General features: G+C 40.4%; 1 protein-coding gene across 2 annotated transcripts in view; it reads left to right on the forward strand.

The window, feature by feature from the left end:
- CEP112 (centrosomal protein 112) overlaps positions 1 to 16,479 on the forward strand; it is a 3,147,769-nt gene that overhangs the window by 30,543 nt on the left and 3,100,747 nt on the right. For both annotated transcript variants that reach the window (XR_011305153.1, XM_069655053.1), the window contains exon 2: positions 11,219 to 11,338. Coding sequence is in view for 1 of the 2 variants with exons in the window: in XM_069655053.1 (XP_069511154.1) it covers positions 11,239 to 11,338 (100 nt within the window). In the remaining variant the exon portion in view is untranslated. The remainder of the gene's footprint in view (positions 1 to 11,218; positions 11,339 to 16,479) is intronic.

Raw genomic sequence — 16,479 nt, forward strand, 5'->3', positions numbered from 1 at the left:
GAAATCCATATTCCAGACTCCAGAACTTTGAAAGCAGAAAGGCCCATTTCCAAGGTTGAACCCTTCTCAGCTTGGCCTTTTAAAATCCTGAAACCAGATTTTACCCCAGACCTCCAAGGGGAACAACAAAAAACAACCTGGCTGAGCTGTGCTGCTTTCTTGCTAAGAATTCTTGCCAGAATCCAGAGATCCGACCCAGTAGCGCAGAGCTCTGATCAGATGGCTGTGAACCAGAACCAACCCGTCAGATCCAGTCCCATTCCGCTGTGCAGTGTCCAGAGTGCCGTGCTGAGTGCAGAAGCAGAGCGTCTTGAGTCCAGTCCGGTATGCTAGCAGAATTCCAGTCCAGAAAGTATCCCTGACCAGATCTCTGACAGGTCCATTCCAAACAGTGGTAGTGAGTATCCATACCATAGGATTGTCTCTAACATATGTATTATCCATAAGTCATCCCTATCCAAACCCACTCTCTTATATCCAGAACTGCATTGTAGAAAATCTTTGGTCTTACCTGAATCTTTCTCTCATCTGGTAATGTCCTTTGGTAATAGTAGTGTTAAAAATCCTGCGCTAATATATTTGCTGAAGAAAGACAAGCGTCTCGGCGGGCAAAAACCAGCCAGAGGTGTCGCTGGACTGGTGGCTGTGTTGTCGTATAGTTTGTGGCTCCCTAGTCTCCCTAGTATAAGAAACCTTGTTTGTAATTTTAAAACGCGCAACCTTGTATTACAAATTTTGACTCTTTCTGCAAAAAAACGACCTCTACAAAAACCTTCATATCTTCCTCACTGTGTATGCTAGAAACGAGATCTAAGTGTCTTCTTGAAGCTACCATCCTCAGCTTTCCAACGAGTCCAAAACCGCATTCCAACTCCTTGTAATTAAATCCATTTTCAGTGTTTTTCCCATTCAAACTATTTTGACAAGTTGCAATCATTCCTGCTTTTCTCTGTGTTTGCTGGGGGAAATTGGGATTGATACTGTATTTGTTGAGTGTGTGTTCCTGAAACCTGTTTTCTCTCCTTCCATCTCTTTATACTGCATATTGGGGGGATTGGGTAGTGTGCAGGGGGAAAGAGTGATCACTTGCATTTTGATTGAACCCACACAAGTATTTCTATGCTGCGTTATTTTTCCTACCAATACTCAGTGTGATTAAAGAGATTTATTGTGACATCACCCCATTGGTGATCATTGTATAAATATTCAATAGTGTGATATATATATCTTGTGAAATACATAAAATAAATCCTTTTAACTTTGCGAAACAGCCTGCTTCCTGGTTCAGTGTGACCGGGGGGGATTCAAAGAGAGGGGCGTGATATAAGGGTACATCATTCAAAAATAAAAGAATTTATAGACATAAATAAATAATTAAGGGTTCCAGCTGTGCATCACACGCTAGGCATCGACTTAGGTGGAGTGCCGGGTTAAAATCACTTACACTAACGGTGGGGGGACTATGCACCACACGTACCGGAGATTTAGCACGAAATATGGAATGTATAAAAATCACACCTGCATAGTTTTGTATACACACATCATTTAATGAATTCACAGTGAGCAATAGGCGTACTTCCAGCCCAACTTAGTTCTATGACAAGTGACCGCAATTGCGGGCAATCTTTACCATAGGGATATCAACCTTCCACAATATTGCACTTGAGGAACACTCAAATATGAGCACAACACATATACATTAAAGCTGTTAAGATATACAACCATATTCAACAATGACAGGCATCCCTCCAGATAAGGTGCATACTAGGCCTTTGTACGCACAGAAATCTTGCCAATACAGCCCTTTTAATTCTTCCTATTTAGGGCAGCACCCCCATAAATCATAGAGCTCACTGTTGACAGCCTGGCCAGCAGCAGCTTTCAAATCCACTCTTTACTTTAGAAATCCACACAGTTCCTTGAAAGAAGCAACTGGGATGAGTCATGGTCTGTTTAACGTTTGTAACACTCTCCTCTGTTAATGATCCCACCAAGATAATGCTTTCTGAGTAATGTAAAAGTCAATTTGTGTTTTGTTCACTTAGTTCAACTGCTTCAATTTTATAGGTTACAGTGTTATTAAAGCACCTTGAATCATGGACATGCTTTTCACTTTGCTTTAGGATACAGGTAGTATAGTGTAATTTGAACATTGTCATAAACCAGGGCTGCATTTCTGCTTCATTTTCCTCTGGCTTAACCCACTTTAATAGAGGCAGCACAGCTGCAGCAGCATGGGCATTTCATACTTTCTTTTCTTTTCATCACAGAAGCACATCAATTGCATTCAATGGCTTGGGGTACATGATCTCTTAATTTTTAGGAGAGCCTCCCAGCAAGCAGTTGTTTGATTATTGTGAGAAGGAAAAACATGTTTGGTGTTCTATATGAAGATTTGTTTATTTTAGTCTTAAGATTGCATGTGCTCGCGTTCATGAAAAGGCACTATACATAGTTGGTTTTCTTATACAGCAACAAATAGCTAGGCATGTGGTCTAAACTCTAACTCCCTTTCTGACCACCCACTGCAAGCAGGTATAATGGATACAGGTGAAGCATTGCTGTATATATAGTCAGTGGCACAGATTTTACCAGTACCTCTCAACAGGACTGATATATATTCAGGCAAAGTAGCCTTATATATATCAACAGAGCTGCTATACGCATGTCATGGCACAATGCCAAATTTTCACAGCAAGGCTGCTTGCATCATGCCCACATTTCTTAGCAGGACTGCTATGTTTTGGGACAGTACCTGAATGTCTTAACAGAGCTGCTGTTAAGAAAGCACGAACCGGTGTTGGCATTTTCTGCAGCAAGCTAAAGTACTGAGCAAGAACAGTGTCTGAGCTCTTCCCACCAATCTTAGACAGTGTAAGAAGATAGCATTGCTGTCATATACTTCAATCCCTTCTCCTCGGTCTTGTGCTTTTCAAAACTTCTGCTTCTCACATGTCCGATTACCGAGTCCCACTGCCAAAAATCTAGCACATTGCAAAGCCTCATTATGAATCTCCTGACTAATGTAGGATAGTCCAAATGGGCATAGAGCTTTTTACAAGTCATGTATGCCAGGCAAGCCTCACATGGAACTGCCAGTGCCCTAACCCTTTGGGCCTTTCAATGTCAACAGCCTGTTGGGAAAGGCAGCTCAGTGGGTCAATAACCCTGCTGCAGAGATTGTGTAACCTGTTAGTTCAAATCCTGTTGATCAGTGAGTTAATGAGTCTGCATCAGAGATATGCATTTAAGAATCAATTCTAACAGAGTTGACTTAACTTTCGACTTACGGACTACTTAATGTTCAGTGATTCAGAACACACACATTTCATCCGGGATACTCTACTTGTAATGGCTAAGAAAGCACAACTCATCAAGGCTGCTATGCTTGTAATGGCTCATAACACACACCTCACCAGGGCTGCTATACTTGTGATGGCTCAGAACACATCTCCTCATGGCCGCTATGCTTCTAATGGCTCGGAACACACACCTCATCAGGGCTGCTATACATGGGATGGCTTGGAACAGACAATTCTCATTTGGGCTGCTATACCTTTAATGGCTCAGAAGAAGCGCATCCTATGAGGACTGCTATATGTGTAATGGCTCAGAACACATGCCTCATCAGGGCTGCTATACCTGTGATGGCTCACAACACACAACTCTTCAGGGCTGCTATACTTGTAATGGCTCAGAAGTACAACACACACATCCCATAAGGACCACTATACTTGTAAAGCCAAGACACGTGCAGACTTGAAATCTGCCGCTGCAAAAAGGAAAGGACCAGAAAACCAGCCTTCTCTGCCTATGCCCCAAGACTATGGAACCTCTTGCCAGTCGGCATCAGACACACCCCCACACTCCTACAATTCAGAAAATAACTCAAGACCTACCTCTTCAAGGAATCTCTCCACCTCAATACCTAAGCCATCACATCACCCCTCCCGCGACCTGATTCTTTGGACGCCGCCCGCCCTCTCCTCCCTGCCACCCTGTACAGCTGTACCCCTCCTCTGTGCCCCTCTGTTTCCCACCCCTGCTGTATATCTGTTCTGTTGTTACCTCTGAAAAGAGCTCAGTTATGCATCTGTATTGTTGTAAACCTCTGTAAAGCACTCCGTTGCTTCTTGAAGCTATGTTTGCGCTCAATAAATATAATAATAATAATTACTGAATCTGTGCCTAAACTTGCAAAGGTAATCTCTTGTAGATATTACCTGAGCAAATACGGCCTCACATGATAATGACATTATTATTGGCACAAACCTATGAGCATCACCTTATATGGTGGGGCTGGTAGAAGCATCGAAAGAGTCAGAAACTACCAATAGTGACACAGACAGCCATCCAATCACATGCAATAGATAGCATTAAGGTTGTAACAACTACTAGTTTGGATGAGGTTGCATCAACAGTGGAGGCAGTAGTTGCATTCTGTTAATCAATGGTAAAAGAACATCGAGAACTGAAACAAATACTGTCAAGAATGATAGATATCATCCCAGCACACAGTGAAGCACAGCGAGCAAGAGACACAAGTATCACCTCGTGGGATTGCTACTCTATTCCATCTTCTATGCCTGGTTCCAACTCCAGTTTGAAACAGACTATCACTAACAGTGTAACTTATATGGCGGCTCCAGTGTTGGTGACAAGCCAATCACTAGCTAAAGTTGATTTATCAGCTGATCCAAGGACTTTTAACTAGTTCTTTGGTGGAGGAAAATATGATAACCTTGGTACCATCTAATTTGGAGGGAAACAACAGAAATAAGCAGAATAATCCTGTGACATTAAAAAGTGGGAAAAGAAAAAGGGGGAGGGTGTAAAAAACAAATCCAAATAAAGCAAACCAAGGCTTAACAAAACAAAGAAAAATGGACTGAAAATCAGTCAGAGGTGGAACATCGCAGCAGCACTAATCGTAAAAATACCTCTCCTAATCAATTGGAAATTGAAACACAACGAAGGGCAGAAGAATCCCATGTAAGACCTCAGGATGTCCTTGAGAGAAGGGAAACGCTAGATAAATGGGTCCACTTTAAGGAGAATAACAACAACTTCCTTCACCCACAGAGGAAAAGAACAATGTTGACAGAGGAAGACACAAACGAGGCCACACAATTTAATGAGAGTAGATAACCATTACGTCCTGCACGACTAAAAACATCTGGCACGTCTCCGAACAGAACTATTAATAGTACTAACCTAGAGCAAGGTTATACCTTAAAACCAGTGGGAAGATGGGTAAAACTTGTGGAGCTAAAGCCAATGGCGGAAAGCCCATTTGTGAATCGGATTTGTCTGCTGAATTTTTTTTAAACAAATTCCATCATTGAAGTCAATAAATTCAGCGGATATTGATCACATGGAACATCCAGAGGTGGATAGCCCTGAACATTGGTGGAGTTTGTATCTCCTATAGTGGTTGAGCTATTATGTATGAACTTCAATCTTATACACAAAAAGGGATTTAATTTTATTATCAGTCGCAAGCATTGCCTGGAATCACAGCCTCTGGAGATTTTACAACCAAAGCCCCTTGTAACTTCAGAGAAGCAACTATGCAGTGTTTCAGAACGATCTCGCACTGGAAAGCCATTATTGCAGAAATTGATACCTGGCCACGTTGAAAGATGGATACCAGAACTGTTAGAAGAAGAGCCATGATATGTGTCCAAGGAGAAGTGTAATTTATTATCATGGAACACGCGTGGCTATCGACCTTTCTTATGTAACGAAAGGCGATTAAATGAATTGATAGAAAGGATATCTTCGCATTACAGGAAACATTCTCTACCAGAGAACTTATGATCGATGGCTACAATATTATTCACCAACTGGCAATATCACAAGAAAGAGGGAGACCGGTTACAGGATTATGTAGTGGTGTAAAAATGTATCTTAGTGTGACTAGGTTTGCCATAGGTAGCCCTTCTGCTACGTGCTGAGTGCCGTAGTAGGACTGCCTTCTCCATTAAACAAGCTATTGCTCATCAACCTCAATGACCACCAGAAGGAAATAATAGTATTAATAAACAGCATAAATGGAATCCACTATTAACTGTGTGGAGATTACGGTATAAAGGCAATAATAATAATAATTGTAGTCTGAGACTTTAATGGCCCATGATATAATTGAGCAAATTGTGGACTACTCTGTGATAGATAGGATCACTCAAGTAATATCCCGAAAATGTGATGAAGGTAATCCAAGAGGTAAACTAGATGGGAAACGGTTAGAGTTATCAACCCAACATGTTCTTGGATTGCTAGGGATGAAAAATGAGGAGGGAGGAGTAAAGTGTATACTCGGTCAGTTAACAAAGTATGCTCCCACTTGGATTATGTGTTTGCCAGCCCTTTGATTTGAAGGCTATCGTCAAATCTGATGGTGGGCCATTTTGGGCTCAGTGAGCCTGCACAACTCACACGGTCTCTGAATCATAAGCAAGAAAATAGAAACTGGATGTCCCACACTAGAGTTGAGGTAAATTCTCAGGGAAACAGATTGATCTGGTGTTCTCGCAATGTAGACAAATTTAATGCATATTTAGCATTGGACACCCATTCTGTCGCCACTCGGATGGAAAAACATCACTGGGATATTTGTAACTTGCTAAAAACAGCAATTTCTCGAATTCAATTAGGGAATAATGCAACAAAAAGAACAGGCATTGTGCCTATATGATGTGCACAAAGCTAAAAGGAAAAGAGTACTCCGTGAGGTGATTCCTAAAATACAACGTGACTATCAGCTGACGACAGAGGGAAAACTAAGAAACCTTTCCACTCTGCATACACAATATACAAATTGGCTGCAAAATCATAAAACATGTTTGAATAATGCCAATTGGAGATTCCTCTTTACTTTATTGAAGATAAACGATAGCCGGAAATTCTGGCATACTTATCGAATGCACTTATCAGGGTACTCTCCCATGGCTCTCAATCCCATTTCTGAAAATGCATGGGTAAATCATATTATCAATAACAATGTTGTCCCTCTTTGTGATAGTGAGAAAGTTAAGTTCACTTATTTATATATATATTTTTTTAATGGTTTAGTTTATTTATAAACTTTTCATGGACTTTTGTGGACTTTATATTTACATATAGTTAGAGAAATTTCTGTCCTTCCTAGGTAGGGAGAAGCAAGAAGAAAAAAGGTTTTAGACCCTCATTGCAGGTTATTACCGGAATAAAAGAAATGTCTCAGTTGTATCCAGTTTCAATTTCCGGTCTCTTGTCTAGTTCTAATATGTTGTTCAGGTATTGTGAAATTGTGAAAATAAGCTTGTTTGCTTGCCCATTCATGAGCATTGACCATCTTGTGTCAGCATCCATGTATTTAGAAGAAGTTTGGAAAAAAGCCCCGAAGCGGGCTCTCTGCTGGGTGAGAGCTGTGCATATCATCACCAGGTGGTGTAGTATTTCTGGGGTCGGGTATTCTTTGCAGAACTGGCAGTACTGTTCTGTAGATGGTATCAGTCTTGACATGGCAATTTCGATCGTGTCGGTATGATGTTTAGCTGAATTTTCATGTAGATTGCTCCTGATTTTCTGGTCCGGGAATGTTATCAGGTATCTGTGTAGCTAATTGATGGCCCGTATGTCGGTATGGCATTGTAGGTTCATGCAATATTTTTCCTTCATGGTTCTGGTCTTTATCCAGTCATTTTGGATAAGCTTTCTTCTGGCATGTTGCGGCCGTAGGTTTAGCATTTCGACTGAGATCTCCTCATTTGCCAGCTGCTGTGTTAGTTCATTTTTCCAAGCTTGTAGGAAAAAATTGTTCATTGCATTCGGGCAGAATCTTAGAATTTGCATTGCTGGTATTTTGTCATCAGAGAGGATTTTACGGTATATGTCGAATTGGTTCCATAGAACAACTGATGTTAGCAATTGTGTCGCCATTTCGTGCCTTATTCGGGGCATGGGGTAGCTTGGTGGCAGTTTCAAGATCTTACGCTAGAAGTTTGCTTCAAGTTTTGTCCAGTTGGTTTTTCTTGCAGTGAGCATGGCTTTAGTTCCATAGGTTATGGTTGGGATAACCTTCTGTCTATAATAGGATATTATTGGTTTGTACGAGAATTTTCCATATTTGCGATGGAGAACGCAACCTTGCCTTGCTAATGAGTGAATGTTGGCTTCAAGTTTTGTTGTACATTGTTTTTCAGTTTTGGATTGGTTGATGGTGATTCCAAGGTACTTAAAGGTGTTGACTTCGTCCAGTTGGTTCCCGCTGAGGTGAGGTTCAAGGGTTTAGTTTTCTTGAATTGCTTTTTCGCTAGGCACATCACTTTCGTTTTTTTGACATTGATATGTAGTTCGTTTGTTTCCATGTATTGGTCAAGTAGGTTTAAGCTGAGCTGTAAACCAGATGCTGTTTTGTCAAGTAAAATTATGTCATCTGCATACATCATGGCCGGGACAGGTGTAGAATTGATTTTGGGGGGATTCGGGGCGTGGTTTTGTAGATCTTCAAAGTCTGCGGTGATCAAGTTGTAGAGTGTTGCAGCTAATGGACAACCTTGCTTTAGACCGTTCATTGTTTGGATAACGCGGGTGGTAACACCCTCTTTCGATAGTCTGATCGTTATGGAAGTATTAAAGTATAGCAGTTTGATTGGCTCCAAGATCTCCGTCGGGCATTTCCATGCTTCTAGTTTGTTCCAGAGATTCTGTCTAGAGATTGCGTCGAAAGCCATGTGGAGGTCAATGAATGCTGCATATACAGTTCTGTTCTTTAGTGGTTCATGTTTGATCGGATTTAGTAGGAGCAAGTTGACATTGGTTCCTATGTTTGCTGTAAAGCCTGTTTGTCTTATGGCGAATCGGTTGGTGTCCGTGGCCCACTTGTTAAATATTTTGAGCAATGATTGACTCGAACTATAACATCTTTGCTGGGTTAATCTTGAGCAAAATAAATCTTTGGGTAAAAAAAACAAGGCCTCTTGACTAACTTCCAGACTGGATTCAGAAGTGTTTTCAGTACTTCCCATAATATTTGGGCACTAAATTACATAACGGCAGAAACTATATGTCACTCTGGAAGGAAACTCTATCTATGCTTCATTGACTACTCTTGTGCATTTCATAGTTTCCCGTACAAAACTATGGGAGAAACTTGGTAGTTGGGACATTGATCAAAATTTGCTCCATTTCATCAGATTGTTACACACTAACAACACAGTGTCTGTCCAACTTATTTCAGAAGGTCTTCTCACTCAGCCCATTAATACCAACCTGGGACTGAAGCAGGGATGGGTTTTATCGACCCTGCTAAATAACTGTTCTACAGCAGACCTGGATATGGCAGTAAGGGCAGCCTGAAATTTTACACCCCATGTTGGGGAGGTGACAGTCCCATGGTTGGCATATTCCAACACCATTGTACTGTATCAGACACTTATAGGTCCACAGCATTCTATAGTCGCAATAGCCAACTATGCATCCAGTAATAATATGAAGATAAACACATCTAAGACAATGGTAATGGTCATCAGTGAAGTGGGTCACAGAGGAGCAACCTATTGCTGGAGGCTAGAAAATGAGAAATTAGAAGTAGTAAAAACATACATGTAACTAGGAATACTGATCACATCCATTCCCAATTCCACTTATGTAGGCCATTATGTCCATTTGAAATTAATGAACAAATGGATAGTTATTTAGAAATGTTATTATCAGAAAGGGAGGTCAAAACATTGAAGGTTTCTTAGAAATATATAGGACCGGCATAGTGCTGTGTATTCTCTACCTCTGGAAATGATAACATGGCTTGACCACTTAGAAGGCAAATTGTTCCTCAGGTGGTGCCGGTAGAGGCACTTAGATGCGAACTTGGAATACCTTCATTACAAGCTTTGTGGCTAATACGTCAAATTGAGTTTTATGTTGCACTCTGCCGGGCTAGAAGTGAGAACAATACATTACTTTCCTTCTTCATAAAAAATTAAACTAACGATGAGCATAATCTGTTAAATCAGGATTTAAAAATGTCGGTGATGATCCATTTAGATAATATTGATCTTGCCCTCCTCCACCCCCGGATAAAACCTCATTCCCTACATTCTCTAAAGAACTGAAAAATAAAACATTAGTATGGGATTGAGCAAAACATTTAAGTAAACTGGTTCATAAGAAAAGATATGAAGAGTATAGTAAGCAAGGCTTCCCACCATGGGAGCCGTGCTCTTACTTATTGAAACCCTGTTCGAGTGATCTGAGATGTTTTTATTCGTTATTTAAGTCTTAACATTCTACCAACACTAGAATACACTGGAGCATAGAGTGGCATAAATAAAGAGGAAAGACTGTTGCCTAGCAGACATATACTCACCACATGTAGTATACCAAATGAAAAATATATATTGCGCTACTGTAACTTTCTACATGTCACTCTTGGATTGGATTCAGATAAATTCTGGAGTACACTCCAAGGAGGGAAATCGCTGGTAATCGCCTCAGCAACGTTTCATATTTGGAAGGAGATAATAAAGATCCTAGAGAAATAATACACTAGAAATTTACTATTTTGTCGTCCTCCTCTTTCATTTCTTGATCCTTTTGTATGAATAATTATTTGTAATTGTTAGATTAAGGATTTACAGAATGTCCTTTTTAGATGATGTAGTCCAAGAAATGAATTATGAATATGTTTGATTATGATCCTGATTTAGATTAGTTTCTTTGTTTTTGATTATGTTTGATTCTAATTATGTTTCGGGTTTATGATGGATTATGTTAATTAATGATCAATGACTTGAATGTTAATTTGTATTTCACTTTTTGATATGTTAATATAGTGCTGAAGGTTTAATGTATTTAACCATAATGCACTTAATAAAATTTTCTTTTTTTAAATTTACCATGGACAATGTCAAATATAAAACGCATTAACTGACTGCGTGACAAGCTATTGTCTCAAGTGAGACAATGAACTATATGAATGAGTTGTTTCTATAGTAATAATCATATCACGCTGATATAAAGCTAAATTTATTTTAGTAGGATTTTCTGCCAAATGAGCCGAACACAGCCCCACATCTAACAATATTAAATGTCGTTGTTCTACAAATCATTAATTGTAGTCTACCTGTGCTCTAAGTATGCATTGGACAATGCTGAGAAAAGAGCTGGGCAGAGGCCATTTATAGTTCAGGTCTTTCCATTTGACCTCATCCTTTACATTTTGTATTATTTTCAGGTATTTTCTAAAGAACCACTATGAACAATCAGGAGGAAACCTTGGAACGATTGGATGCAGAATTTGACCACTACCTAGTCGATATGAAGCCCTACGTACTGAAGCTACAACATAAGTCCGGTAATATTAATACCCCCTTCTATATTGACTGATTAATTCAAGTATGTGGTCAAGTTAATATGCTCATAATGTTAAGTCCATCTACAATATTTGGGGTTTCTGTGCCAACATCCATGACTGCTGGAGTCCTCCAACAACTGTACTTTTTTATTGACAGATTGTGCACACATGCTTTTTAATAGCCCTCCAGGTAAGTGGTGTGTGCAAACCTGTCTGTTTTACTGTCTAAAATATACTCCCATAACAAAGTACAACAGGGAGTAACCGGTAAGCAGGTGTTTCCTCCTTGCGGTTCCATTCAGTGCCGTGTTGCTGCATTTAGATCGGAGGCATCAGCAGTGCATGTTACCCAGATGAGTTCAACTATTGTGATTCCCAATACGAAGAAACCCTGTACGATAACAAAATAAATAAATGCTAAGTATTAGCCAAAAAGCAGGTGTTTGTAAAAAAAAAAAAAGCCTACATTCATCGAATTTCAAATGTATTTTACTTGTCAAACTCCCAGTCAATAATGAGAAATTCTTCTTTTATTTCCTGAAAGATCTTTTTACACCCAGCTTCCAAAGGAATGGAGTAAAATACTCCCACCGCAGAAATTTTACCTGAAACCCAGATTACAGATTTGTATGTCAATTTCAACCACTGGAGGAATCAGCTAAAGCTAAAGTGATGGAATCAATTACCGTATGGCAGAGAGGAAGAGTTGTCTTTTTATACTCCTTGTTCATTGGTGCCTAAACGTTGATGTAGGACTCATCCACTGCTAGCACTTCTTGTGTATCAGTGAAAATAGGCTGAATAACATAAGTTTCTGTATGCCTTCACTGCTTTCAGGGCATCATAGCTTTATAACTATACACTAATATATCATCCCCATTTCTTGCTATAACCATGGAAGTGATTGTTACAAAATGGTCTGGGAGTAAACTGCAATGTTCTCAACTCTTGTACCCCTTACATTGTAGGGTTCATAACTAACCAAAGCATGGAGGATTGCCTAGTCTGTGCTATCAAAATGTTGAGTGATCACCAAGAACATTCTTCTTTTTCTGCACTTCCGATGTTATTAGTTTTGTCGGCAGCTTTATCATAATTTATTTTTCTAGCTTTATAGACTGAAGGAGGGGTCATTCTTGCGCCATAAAGACCATCGACTGGGCCATAGGTTGGGGAAGGGTCATTATCCCAAGCAAAAATGACCCCTCCTGTGGTCTATAAGGCTATTGGCACATAGAAACATATAGTGCTGCTATCACTGAGTTTTAAGGTGAAGAAACCTTTTGACTTTAATAGTGAGCAAAGTAAATGGACAAAACATTTATTTTTATTCTGTAGTATTTAAATGAGGAAGTCTTCACAAGTTAAGCATTTAAATTACATACTTGGTTATACTGCAGAGGTTTTAACATGAGCATGCATTAGGTGTCATGTAAAAGTAAACTATTTCTCTATAAAAAAGGGAAAACCTGTTCCCCATGTGTAAGCTTCCTCTTGGTTGGGTTTTAATAGGTTGTTTCAGCAAAAAATGATCCTCCCAGAGAGTTAGTTTCTTGTTGACAAAACTCTTGACTGGAATTTGCATTGTTGTTTCCCTGTCTGCTTTTGAACACAGGATGTTCAGAAAGCTGTCAATATCAGTAGTTATTGACTGCAGTTTGAACATTCTGACTGGCTAAGCGGAGATCCCTAACTATCTCCATGTGTTAATAAGCCTTATAGACAGAAAGAGAGGTCATTATTGCGGGATAATGATCTGCCCTTAGGTTGTTTCCTGAGGTCAAGCCATAGGCTATAAGTTGTGGATGGGTCATTATTTCAAGCGATAATAACCTTTTGAGTTTTATAAGGCTATTAGCAAATGGAGCTGTGTAACTATAAAGGAAAGCATTTTAATAAGGAGAAAAAAACAGAGCATTCACAATGAACTTGAAACACTAATTTAATGAACATACAACTCACCACAGGACTACTAGACTGTAGTGCAGTTCCTTGTGGTCTTGCACATCGATGGGGGGGGATATACTTTCCTGACGAGGGTCTCAGCTGCTCACTTGGCTCCCCTAAAAGCAATCCACCACGCTGCAGCACTTCTTATTTTGGGTGCATGAAAATTTGACCTAATCACCCCCATCCTATGCAAAGTACATTGGCTTCCTCTCCAGGCCAGGATACTGTTCAAGATTGCATGTACCATCTGAAAGCAGTCCCGAGTAGCACACCAGCATACCTGGCAGCTAAGCTCCACCTATCTGGTAGCACATGCTCCTTGCACAGCAAATCGACCAACCTGCTTGAATCATAACTCGTCAGCAAAGAGAGGACCCACATACAAACCTCTTGTCATGCACCCACCCTCTGTAACTCGATCCCAGAGTCGGCTTTGAGTGACCCCACAATTCTCCAATTTCACAAATCTCTCAAAACATGGCCTTTTGAAAAACACCTGACCAAAGACTAATTCCAATGGATGCACACACTGATGCACATACCTCAATTCAAAGTACTGCACTACTGTTGAAAGATGCCAGGCCAAATCTTGGCAACCCACACACTGTACAGCGCTCTACTGCTCTTGAGCTAGGTCGACGCTTTGAACAATAAAATAAATGAATAACCGTTGCAAATGATGTGTTTCATATTTTGCTAGTCGGTTTATTTAATGGAACAATCCTCTCTCTTCCTAACATGGCTCAGAGGTCTGCAACATTTGGCTTCCAGATGGTTTGAACTAATGTCCATGCCCTTTTAGGTTACAGCTTTCCTGCTCTCTGCCTTCTTTGCTGTGCTACAGAGGCAAATAAACCTGCTCCGGGATGATCTGCAATCACTCGCCCCCTGCCTGCATTGCTTTATCGAGGATTGTGCCACAAGATGAAGCTGCAATGTGAGGCCGATGGTATTCGCATATTCTGCTGCATGTGTTCATAAAGAAAGGGCTGTGTCACTTTTAAATGTGTACTTACCAGCCAAAAACACGCCCTCATCCAAATAAAATCCATTCCGTTGTGGGACACCACTTTCTATATACTTCCTTAATAAAGATTTCACTGCAAAAGGTAAACTAGAGCTTTCCTGGCTACAGTGGGCTAAGTCTGCAGCAATCCCAAAGGACGTGGCTGTTTACTTCACAAATACCCAGTTATTCCAGCATTTTCCGCTCTATCTAAGAGACATAAAGACATTGAAAATCTGCCTGGTGTCCAGCCATAAATTTGTTTGTTACACAAATGTTCTAACATGTCAGGGATTCTATTCAAATGTTCAATATCACTGTTGGCAAGTATTTTAACTATATGCAAGAAATGTTGATAATCTGCGATGTAGAGTCCTTAATTAAACACATCTAACCGCAGGATGGTGCCCTTGATTTGGTAAGATCAGTTCTCTGTCGTAGAAGATCCCGTTCTGGTTGCAACACATTTTTGTATTTGATTTGGCAATAAAGGCACATTTTGTTCTCTTCAAGTGTACTTAACTTGGAATGGCCAAGTCAGAGATATGATCATGGGTGTGACTTTTACTTTTGAAAGAGACCGGATTTATTCAGATTGAAATCCCAGTAAACCTCCACTCTGCATTTGGCACGGAAATATAGACACTGTCTTTGCATTTTGCATTGATACAGCTAAAACACTGGCGGAATTTCACACGTGGATTAACTTTCATAATGACCACCCGTGGTACACCATTACCACCAATAATCCTGAAATCTTGTTCCTTTTGTATTTTGGTGATGTGAGGCAATAGAATGTTATAACGTAATTGACAGCAACCAATGGGAAGTCCATTTTACAAAACAATGGTTCCCATACACAAACTCTTAAAGATCATTTACTATATGGCCAATTCCAGCAGGTGCACTGAATTCTGCCTTAAAGATGATGAAGATCATGCAGCCACATTTTACCCTATTTCAAATTCATTACATGCATTGATTACATATGTTGAAACGTAATTGCACCATGTATTATCCCTGAGACCACCACTGGTTGCTTTTTAGAGGTCAGTCTGCCATTTATTTGGTCTATGCTTATTAGAACTAATCGCATGTTGAGACAATCAACACTCTGATGGTCTTATCTGTCCTCTCCTCCTTACCCCACCCCATTTGGCCACCATAAGTGCAGCAAGTGTACTTCTTGAGAGCTCACTAAGCAGGGTGCAAAACCTGCACTAGCCATTGGCTAGTGATATGACACTTGGCGAGTAGGAAATTCTGTGCTGTATGCATGTATAGAATTGAGGTGATGAGTGACTTTTGTTACGGCTGGTGTTGGGGTAGTTGATAAGGGTCCCACGGGGTAAAGAGAAGTTTGAATTTCGCGCGTGATATTGGTGGCTGGGGTGACAGTGATGTGGACTTGATGCAATTTAGCATGAATCCAGTGTAGCTAATGGGAATGAGATGTGTTATTTTTAGTGTTTGTGTTTTAGTTGATATATTTTCGAATTGCATGTGTGCAGCAAGATACATGTGAAAACTGCTGATACAATATAAATGCAATATAGGTGTGTTGTGCCACATAGCGCCTAACAATCGGGTAGCGAATATCTCTACATGTTGTGAGAAACCTGAGGGTATTCTCCCGAGTAGATGTTGAGAATCCCTTATTCAGGTGGCCAGGGAAGGGCTGCTGCTCTCAGATCCCAACCCTGGGGGGTGGACGAGCGAGGGAGGATAACCTGGGTAGGAGAGCCTGGAGTTGTATTCTGAAGAATACCTTAGGTGAGACACAGTATTGTACCGCAGAAAGGTACGAGGAAGACTAGCTCCTCAAGGCTTTTGTGGGCTATATCAACTCAACCTCCCTTCCACCCATGAATCTCCTTTTCTAGAATCCACCATCCCCTTTGCATCTGGTGAATCCATGTTGCACTCAGAAACCACATTCCCCAAAATCCCTGTTTCCTACCTGAATACTCCGTAATTTTTCTTCACGTCCCCTTGATTGCCCAGTCTACCTTGACAAAACCCTACCAATCCCGTTCCTCTGATTATCGTTTCCTGCGTTCCCAACCTGCTCAGACAAAACACTATCGTTCCCACAAACCCCCCTTTTTATTTTCTGACAATAATCCTGGTCATTCCCGTTTGTTTTACATACCCTACAAATTGCAGCCTTCCGAACCTACCCAAA

The sequence above is a fragment of the Ambystoma mexicanum genome, chromosome 3q (assembly GCF_040938575.1).
Source record: "Ambystoma mexicanum isolate Mex_15411 chromosome 3q, UKY_AmexF1_1, whole genome shotgun sequence".
Classification (NCBI taxonomy): Eukaryota; Metazoa; Chordata; class Amphibia; order Caudata; family Ambystomatidae; genus Ambystoma; species Ambystoma mexicanum.